This window comes from Diabrotica virgifera, chromosome 4, assembly GCF_917563875.1.
Source record: "Diabrotica virgifera virgifera chromosome 4, PGI_DIABVI_V3a".
NCBI classification, from domain to species: Eukaryota; Metazoa; Arthropoda; class Insecta; order Coleoptera; family Chrysomelidae; genus Diabrotica; species Diabrotica virgifera.
The window spans coordinates 152,422,198-152,433,165 of NC_065446.1; the positions used below are offsets into that span (position 1 = coordinate 152,422,198).

The 10,968-nt window shown below is 30.3% G+C and overlaps 1 protein-coding gene across 2 annotated transcripts in view; it reads left to right on the plus strand.

Annotated features, from left to right (window-relative positions):
• Positions 1–8,765, plus strand: part of LOC114337285 (uncharacterized) — a 29,835-nt gene extending 21,070 nt beyond the window's left edge. For both annotated transcript variants that reach the window (XM_028287696.2, XM_050648429.1), the window contains 2 exons: positions 7,185–7,301; positions 8,563–8,765. In XM_028287696.2, coding sequence (XP_028143497.1) covers positions 7,185–7,301; positions 8,563–8,699 — 254 coding nt within the window. In that variant the 3' untranslated portion in view covers positions 8,700–8,765. The remainder of the gene's footprint in view (positions 1–7,184; positions 7,302–8,562) is intronic.
• Positions 8,766–10,968: the final 2,203 nt, after the last annotated feature.

Sequence of the window (10,968 nt, forward strand, 5' to 3'; positions counted from 1 at the left end):
TTTATCTTAAATAAGAAAAATTAAAATTGTGCTAATAACGTCCACGCATGAAGAGAGTTACAATTTAACGAACATAAAACTAAAAATTAATAACAAGATTCTAAATTTTACAGTGTATATCACATACAGTAGGCGCTTTTTAGTGAAGTGATAGTGATAACAATAATATATTGGCTTATTGGGTAGCTCACAGTAGTAATCCTGGGCAGTAGGTAGAGAAATATATTAACAAGTGTGGGGTAATACTCTACTTTGCCTGCATTGTTGGTATGTTGGCTAAATCTTTTAGGACATGATGCTGATAAAAAAGGCATTCAGAGGCGTCAAATGTCCTAAAAGTTGTTTAGGCCATAATAATGAAGAGTAAAAGTATGAAAAGTATAAAGTTGATAAATGAGCTTAAAAGAAGAACAGTAAATATTTAATCCAATATGAAACGGGAAAAGAGCGATAGAACTGGGTGAAGTGTATCAATTATGATATGTAGGAAAAGTAACACAGTAACACTAGGAATTGGTATAATTGCTAAAAGAGAAATAAAAGTTAACGTAGTAGAAGTTGTAATAACGAGTACTAGATTAATGACCGTAAATCTTCCCTTCATTCGGGTTCACATTTTTTTAAAAATAGCTACTTTTTGTAGAAGAATACGCATGCAGAGTAAAGCTTTCACAATTTTCATTAATTTTTGAAATACAATTTGTTCAATAATTTTTCTTCTCACCAAGCGAGTACATACGAATCTGCAGAATACTTAAAGAGATTTTCAACGTAACTCATTAATATTGTCATGTCATTAGCAATATTAAATAGCTTAAGTCGTTATATTGATACTAATTTTTTTTGGCAGCATTATGAATCAGAATCCTCAAATCAATTGTCCGATTAGCTGGTTGATTTTGTATAAATATAATATATACCTATATCTACGGTGGTCCTACAGCCTCTACTGCATACCGCATTTCCATCTTCACCTTCTTCGGTCTGTCCATTCCTTCTCATTTATTGCCATGCCTCTCATTAATCCTATAATTCCATCTCTCCACTCCAATGCTGGTCTTCCTCTCCTTCTTTTTCTCCATAGAACATAGCTTAGGCCTGTTTTGTCCATCGTTCATTAATCATTTGCATTACATCCCTGTACCATAAAAGTTGTTTGGATTCTGTTGTATTTACGATATTGTATATCCTTCCTGTTTTTCTTTTTATTTCTTCATTTGGGATGTGAACAAGTCTGGATATAGATTATAGATGTTGCATTATATGTTGGCACAAATGTCATGATTCATTAAAAAACAAGTAAAATCATAGCATTAAGTGAATCAAAACGTACGTCGATATGTAATAGGCATCACTTTTAATGTAATAATTAGAAAACGGCTATTATCAGTGGACGTATTTTATAAAGTTATACATATTATACATTTATATTTAATTATGTTGTAGGTTTAACCTTATCGATTTAACACAATATATTTTTATAAAATAAACACATTCAAATCCTTAAATCAAAATTGGTTCTATAACTGACTTGTAGATTGTCATTTTTGTTCATAAACAAATTTTCGTATACCAAAGTAACGAGTTGAGTGTTACTACCTTGCTGAATGTCCCGTTTGGATGGTCCTTCCTTCGCTATCACTGTTTCTAAGTATCTAAATTCTTCACATTTCTTATACCTATCTCTAATCAAGAGTTGTGGGTCTCTTTCATTGGCCATTATTCTAAGATAATCCGTTTTTTTTAATATTGATTGTGAGTCCCCAATTTTTGTATTTTCCCTCTTACTTCAGAATTATATAATCCATATCTTCCTCACCGTTTGCCATAATCACTTGATAGTCTACGAAGAATAGATTTGTTATCAATAACAAATTGTTAACAGTTGTTTATTGCTTCCTGACTATAGATTTTAAATAGAGTTGGGAACAAAGAACATTCTTATCTTAAGCCTTTTGTGACAAGAAATGAATTTTAAATTTTATTCTCCATTGTAACGGCACTATTTGCATTCATGTAGGTACATGTTCACATGTTCGCTCTAGCGTTGACGTATGTATTGCTTAGATCTGCCTTTGTTAATATTTCAAATAATATTTTTAACCCTTAAGTACTGACAGCTACAGTTGTTACACAAGTACTGATATGGAGTCAAATTGACTCCTTTGAACAAATGGCAAAAACCAAAAATATTTAAATAATTTATTATTTTTTTGTTAAACAATAATAATGTAATTCATAGTATTAAGAAACACATTTTATTAAAAAACATTGATAATAACAGTTATTTAAAATAGAATCAAAAATGGTACATTTAGTTCAGAGAAATAAGGAAAAAAATTATCCTGTTGGTGACACAACCCCCTCCAGGCCGAAACCGAATTTTTTAAGTAGATATGGACTTCTATAATAATAACCTATATGTTTATTGCAGCCGATTTGGATGATGTACTTAGTTATAAACAAATGAAGATCAAAAAACGGAAAATTTTCGCTTTTTTCGTCTATTACCAAAAAATTAAGAATTTTAAACAAATTTGAGAGTAAGAAACTCATACATCGTATAAAACATTTCAATATGGCGTTCGCTGAACATGTCTATCCTTATTGGTTGCTTAGAAAATTGCAAAATAAAACATAAATTTTGAGTTTTTATAAATATTCATAACTTATGTAAAAATTAACTTAGAACCTTCGTATTACACGGAATGCTGAGACTTTAAATCATACCCTAAATTTCAGAGTAATTGGTCAAATAACTTAAAAGTTATTTAATTTGTTTATCCCAAATTAACTTTTTTTGCAACACTATAAGTCAGAAAATGATGAAGTTACTGTACTACGTTGGATAGTTTATCAAAGAAGATTTACACTATTAATTTAATTTAAAAAATGACAAAAAATAATTCTAAATATTGCAAAATTATTTTGCAAGAACATGTAAATTAACAAAAATTGGGGGGGGGTAACTTTGTCCCTAATTGTCCTAGGACAATTGTTTCTAAATGTGTATAAAAATTCATTCTTTCTAAATATGAAAAAATAATTTTTCTACGGGTAACGGTTAAAAAGTTATTCTAATTGTTTATAAGTAAGCAAAAAATCGACATATTTTTGCAATATAATTTTACACTGTTTAAAATTACTTTTTGTTATTTTTTTAATTAAATTAATAATATGAATGTTCTTCTTTCATAAACTGTCCGAAGTATTACTGTAACCTCATAATTTTCAGACTTACAGTGTTGCCAAAAAAATGAATTTGGGATAAAAAAATTAAATAACTTTTAAACTATTTGACCCATTGCTTTAAAATTTAAAATATAATTTAAGTACAAGTCTCAGCATTCCGTGTAATAAGAATGTTCTAACTTAATTTTTAAATAAGTTATGAACATTTATAAAATCTCAAAATTTACGACTCATTTTGCAATTTTCTAAGCAACAAATAAGGATAGATATATTATTCAGCGAACGCTATATTGAAGTTTTTTTATATGATTTGTGAGTTTATTATTCTCAAATTTGTTTAGAATGCTTCACTTTTTAGTAATAGACGAAAAAAGCGAAAATTTACCGTTTTTTAATTTTCATTTGTTTATAACTATGTATATCATCAAAATCGGCTGCAGTAAACGTATGGGTTATTATGTCCATACTACTCAAAAAATTTTATTTCGGTCTGGAGGGGGATGTGTCACGAGAAAAATCTTATTTCTTTGGACTAATTCAGTAGGCAAGTAATTTTACACATAGAAATGCAGGTATACACTTCAAAATAGAAAAAAAAAATAAATAAACTTAAAAAATGACAAATTGTTTCTTTAAAGGTAAATATTTCTGGTGAAAAAACATAAAAACTTATTCTTAAATCTAACGACGGTAAAAATTGCCATTGGTAAACACATAATTTAGTCCTATTATTGGCTGGAATAACAATTTACACAACATTGTGTTGGTCAACAATCTGCTTTTACCGTAATACATAATATGTTTTTAAATCATCTGCTCCACAGTAACCAGTTTCACTGTGATAACAGTTTTATTGTTTTAATTTACTTCATTTAGATTATAGTTCGGCTCATTGTCACTAGCTTCTTGCTCACTCTCCATATATTAATTTGCAGTCAAAATACTTTTCACTTTCAATATCACTATTTTCACTGTTTATTTCATCATACCATCGCATTACCTTTTCTTCATAATTAACGTCAAGAACATTAATACTTTGGAAAGAACGATTCATTACTGATATTCACTTTTATAACGTTTGGCTTGACGTGGAGTCAATTTGACACCGAAAGTTACATATCTCAATAAATAAAAATGAGCGACCTGCCTTTCTTGGCACTACTCAGAGAACTAAAATTTGTGAAGGTACTGTTAGTGACAATAGCTGACAAAATTTAAGGAGAGAGTAATATTAAGAAATTTGTGGCGCGGAGTCTTTTTGACTCCGCGTCAATACTTGAGGGGTATATGGTACTGCATCATAACCCCTCTCTAAGCTAACGAACACTAAACGAGTCGGTAAATTTATTCTTTCACTATAATTTGTGTTTTTTGTTCTTTTCACTATAATTTGTTGAAGTATAAATATTTTGGGAAAAGACAGTAGTTGTTGTTTTTATTTGATTCATATTTGGGCCACGATCTCCAGACAGCTGTTTCTGCATCCTCCGGCTTTATCAATGTAGTCACAACTCTGATCGAAACACTTACGAACTGTCTTATGTGAAGTTACCACGAACGTAATAATTCCACTTTTAGGACGCAAATCAGCGACATCTCTACCAAAATCCCCAGATACAATCTCCTATTATTTTTATTTTAGTTATTTTTCATCATTTAATTATAGTAAACTTTGTATCTGGGACTTTTCGTCTTTCTCCTATATAATAGTTATTTCCTAACAAGTGCAGAAAGTCATTCTTTTCCGCACGCGACTGCAGTTTGCCGAACGACGCGAAGCGGGAGTTCGGTAAGCAGTCGAGTGCGGAAAAGAGACTTTCTGCAAGAGTTAGGAACAATATTTTTTCTAAGAGTCTTTAAAAAATTACCAAATCTTAATCAATTAATTTAATTAATATGAAAATACATACACAAATTAATTCTTTGACAAGGTTGTCAAAAGCAAACTTTCAATATAATTAGTTAGCATGACGACAATCTTGGTTTCCATGACGATGATTCAAAACGACTGTTATTGTCTACCGATTTGACTTTCGAATATTATGTGAAAATAATTTTATTTCATCGAATTGTCGCGTTAATTTCATTAAAACAGGAACACAATAAGATATATCTGAAATAAATTAGTAAATAATATCTAAATATTAGTTTATTGCATGTATTATAATTACTTTAAGGCCATATTAACATATCTAAATTAACACGCGTGCGGAATAATAAAAACCGCGTGCGGAAAAGTAACACGCGTGCGGAAAAGTAACACGCGTGCGGAAAAGTGAAACTTTCTAAACTAAAATGCGTGCGCGAAAGTAGACATTTTGCACGCTCGTAGAAAAATATTTTATCAACACAAGATCTGCCAGCACGGAATCCACTCTGATCTTCTATTTTCTTTCTGATGCATTCTTATCTTCTTGTTCTAGCTCCATGACCGTTATCGATCATTGCATATCATGTTGACTACCATATTCGCTATCGTGAGTTTATTGGCAGCAGCTCTGAATAACGATATAGTTGATTTTCCATACCATTGCCTCAGATTTTTCAGCCATGATGTTCTTCTTCTACCAGGACCACGCTTACCTTGGATTTTCCCTGAATGATCAAATGTAAAAGATCATATTTTTCAGGGTGTCTCATAATATGACTGAAGTATTTCGTCGCCTTAGTACTATAAGATCGGAGAATTCTTAAAATCCCATGGACTGATCGGGTCACAAATGAGGAGGTTCTTAGAAGAATGGGGAAGAACCGAGAAGTACTAACCACCATCAAATCTCGAAAGTTGGAATACTTTGGACACATTATGCGAAATAAATCCAGATATGCCCTCCTACAAGCCATCCTGCAAGGAAAAATATTTGGAAAGCGAGGTCCAGGAAGAAGAAGAACATCCTGGTTAAAGAACCTCAGAACCTGGTTCAACACAACCTCTGTGCAGCTTTTCCGCGTTGCTGCAGATAAGGTAAAGATTGCCATGGTGATCGCCAATATTCGTCACGGATAGTCACATCAAGAAGAAGAAGAAGTACTATAACTTGATAACTCCAAAATTAACGTTTCCGAAATAACTTGTTCACACGATGTATTTTATTTGCCTCCATATTGTGTAAAAACTTGATAACTCGCTCCAAACGGGTTAAATATTTATTTATGATTGACGAAAGTTGATAAAACTCAAATGCCCCTAATACTCCGTGCTAAAACTTGACAAGATAAGTTATCAAGCTATTGTTTAATCGAAATAATCGTGAATACGACATGCACTGAATGCTACAACTAGCTAACTCTAGTTATCTAGTTGTAGCACGTATTTTTCTGAAACCGTTGAGCTTACCACGTAAATGCTATCTGTTTATTCCGTTCATGTTAATGCAAAAATTCTAGAATTGTTAGCAGATCTGGCAACCCCCATGGCAGGCGGCTAATTTACACCAACTTAATGCTTAAAATATTAGTTTTGTTAAAAAGTTCACTTAGATGCAACTCGGCACGAAATGCGACATTACCAAATGTTAACATTGTGGTAGTGCTAAAAGTTGATAACTTTAATTTTTAATATTATTTTCCATATTTATTGGAAAACAAATTTGCACCGTATTGCTAAATAGATCAGTAGCCAAAAAGTTAAGGAACATTATTTTAAAGCTGGAGATTGGATTCTGCATTTGCCAACATCATGGTAGTAGCACAAATATCTTTAAAATCTTTAAACCCGTTTATCTCATAACTACTAATTTCGAGTTATCAAGTTATAGTATTAAGGCGACGATTTTAATATTTTACCTATATTTTTATGCTTATTACTTTCTTCACGTCACACAAGTTATTGCCGTTTAAGCCAGTGAGTAGTGTTTTCTTTTAGATTTTTGGGCTACCGTCTTTTTATCCAGTTTTTTATAAATAGTAAAATCATCGTCGTATTTTTGACAAAATATTTAAAATATTATGATTTTTGGGATAAAATAAAAATATTTTTTTATATGTTTTAGCATTTAGAGGTATAATATCTGCAATTACTTCATTACTTAATTGGATAAGTAGGCCTATAATAGTATCGTATATAATAAGAATAAACAATACTCAAGAAAATGAAAGCCTATCTGAAGGTAAGTAATTTATTGTTATTATACTGGTCAAAATTATGCTCCTTTTCTTAAAAAATTATACAAAGATTCATTCTTTCCAACTCGAAAGAATTAAATAGAGGTACTGAACAGAAATCAAATCCTTTCATCCTTCGGTGTAATTATTAACACTAATAAATTGACAATAATGCGACAGTTTTTCGAAAACTTTATTTCTGGAAATAGACACAAGTGACTATTGCCGAATGAAAACAAGTTTAAGAAAGAAAATTGGAGCATTATTTTCTTATTTATTCTTACTATCGTGTGATTTTCGACAGAATATTTTTTTATACTTACATAATAAAATTCAAGTCTTTGTATAAAAACATTCAGTGACAATTAATGTGACACACATTTTTCAACTTGTCAAAGAGAACAGCACAATTTAGCAAATATTTAAACTAAGATATTAATAAAATATTAGTTAGTTATTTATAAATACTGTTTTATTCATAAAATAATCTTACCGAAATAAACTCGAGCGCTTAAATTTGCCAATCTATGTTCTCATTACAATTTGACATTAGATGCAGAACTAGTACTTTATTATGCATATTTCCTTAAATGTGGCAGTTAAAAAAAGTAAGAGACTGGTTGCAATTAAACAGAAACAATCTACTTAAAATTATTCCCACTGTAATAACATACAGTAGAAAATTACCGCTGTAATTATAATCTGATTGTACAGAATTAAACACGCCACGATAAATCTTACTACACGATTGGAAGTTAAAATCATTAAAAAATAATCAAAATAATTACCAAATATTCTACTAGCACCATCTATGAATCGAAAGTCAAATGAGTCAGGAAATTATTTGAAAATTCGTAATTATTTGTCCTCTGAGCTTTTGGAAAAGTGGAAAAAAAAATAAAGCACAACAGAGTGGCGAAATACTCAACAAGGGAAATCTAAAATTGCATTTCACGACCTGTCATTCACCGGGATAATAAACTTAGCGAAGTTTTTCTTTAGTATCCACAAAAGTGAATAAAGTATAAACTAAAAGGAAAGATGGTTTATTTGATTACCTACAATACAGAGCCCCTATTATGTGCTTATACGCATTGCAGACGCAAATCTGAACTATCTTTTCTTTTAGTTTAATGTAAAATAAGTGTTATATAGTTTATTTTATAAATTATTTATAAATTTAACAATTTATTTTTTAATAGATAAGTTAATATTTATTATTAATTTAGGTGAATTTTAGATACTCAAATATTATTGTATTTTTAGATTTTGAGAATTCACGATTCCAGTCTGCGAAGAAAAGCTCACTAAGATTTGAATCTGAGAAGAGAGATTCAATACAAAATAATCCATTTGAGAGTCAATACTTTGCTGTTTCATCACAGGACGATACACATAAATAATAATGATAATAATGTACTCAATTACCGAATATCGTATATATAGAAATAAACATAAAAATAAGTAAATCGATTCTCTTTATTCAATCGTTTCCTAGGGATTTCATAAAAATGTCATTATTTAAGGGGATGGGTACGTAGTTTCGGCTCTAGTGCTATTTAAATGATTCATTTTTAAATCCCTAAAAACTTCTGTAATGTATATTTTAATAAGTTACAGGGGTGAAAAACTAAGATAAAATGTAGTGTGGTTTTTAATTTTAAATCTCTCGTTCAAAAGAAACCTTTTATTTATTCTAAGAGACTTTCGGCCCTCGATAATAATGTAGTCTTTCATTCTGCGTTTAAATTTTTTTAAAATATTTATTAGTTTTTTCAGCATTTGAAAAAAATGGACACTTTGTACGTGGTGATATTTTCCAAATGGAACATGTGCTATCTTTGTCATACAACGCACTGAGTCAAATAGAATATGATGACAAGACAGTAACAATTTTAAATATTTGACATGGCGTCCGCGTCGGGAATATTTGGAGTTGTTGATTAACTAATATTGATTAACTATTTATATGGGAAATAAGCCACAATTAAATTGAAAAAATAATTTTATTGCCGTTTCGACGTCCAAGTCGGGTGTCTTTGTCAAAATACAAAATACCATATAAATAGTTAATCATAAAAATGCCACAAGGAAATAGCCTCAGAACAAAAATAATATTGATAGTGTGTTTGATAAATAATTGATTTAAGACGTGAACTTAATAAAAAGTTAATTGTTTGTTATTTATGGACGATCCAAGCAGAGAATTGACCAGGAAAATGCTGTGATACAAGTATTTTGTCGTTAAAGATGTTCAAAATTTTAAGCGTTCCATAGTAACAATATATTATTAAAAAACCACTTTAATACTTTTCTTCTTTTCTCGATTGAGTATTATTTTTGTTGTACAGTATATAAATTATTACAATCACTGAATATATAATTAGTGAAAAAATCATATTTATTACCTTATAGTATATTATTCAACGAGCATGTAATGGTGGCTATTACTCACGATGATGAAGTTTGCGACACGAGCCGTAGGCGAGTGTCGTAATTCATCAGAGTGAGTAATATCCATTACATGTGAGTAGAATACTATACTTTTTCTACGACTTTTTTTAATTTTAATTATTTAAAAATATAATCGTTAACTACTCGAGATTTAAATTATAATAATTTACAAAAATACCTAAATGCTATTTACCCCTAGTACGTTGCTAAATAATTGTTTGCCTACTATTACCAAATTCTAATTTATTGTAAAAATACAACAAGAAATAGTCAGTCCAAATTCTATTCGTTTCCGAAAAATTATAAGCATAAATTTGTACCTACTGTCAGTGAATTAAATAGGAAACGGCTATTGTCGGTGGACGTATTACGTATTTCATATGTTTATAATGTTTCTTTACATTTAACTATACAGGGTGAGGCAAATAAAGGGCCTATTACAAAAATATCTAGAGAACTAAAGGCAACAGAATCATGAAAATTGGAATAAAGGGGTTTTGAAGGATTAGTCTAGGCGCCAGAGGGGTCACCGTGTCATATTCAATTCTGATGGACAAACTCAACGGTTTCTTATGGATTTTTGGCTGCTGATTACGAATTTCGAGGGGGGATTTTGATCCGAGTGGTCAAAAAAGTGTTATAAACAATTTAATTGTTTATAAATTGTTTATAAGGCTCTGGCTCATAAACTAAAAGAGATGAAAAAAAATGTTTCAAACAAAATTTTTTCCTTAATAAAAAACCAAGAAAAAACCGTTTACTAAACTTAAATCTAACAATTAGAACTCAAGATATTGTAAAATTAGTGCACAATGCAAATTGCAAATTGCAAAATAAGTATTTTTCGGAGCTTTATCGATCGTAACTCGGCTTCTACGCATGCAAATGAGTCTTAGAAGGTGTCGCTTTAAAGCTTAATTAACAGGCTTCCAAACAAAGTTCATTAAATTACTTGATCTTCATTTGTTTTAAAGTTATACCCGTTTGAAGTTACAATTTTCTTAAAAAATATTGTACATTCATTTGTTTATAAGGGTTTCAAGCAAATTTGAGCTATAAACATTTATACTTTAATGAACAATAATGATAGAAAAACTCAAAAGGAACAATTTGAGGTTGTGAAAATGTTTATAAGTTTATTTTTGGCCAAGATGTCGATATTTTAATGGCGCGCGCTATGAAGCGCAATATCGGCTCACCGCGTAAAGGTTCACGCGC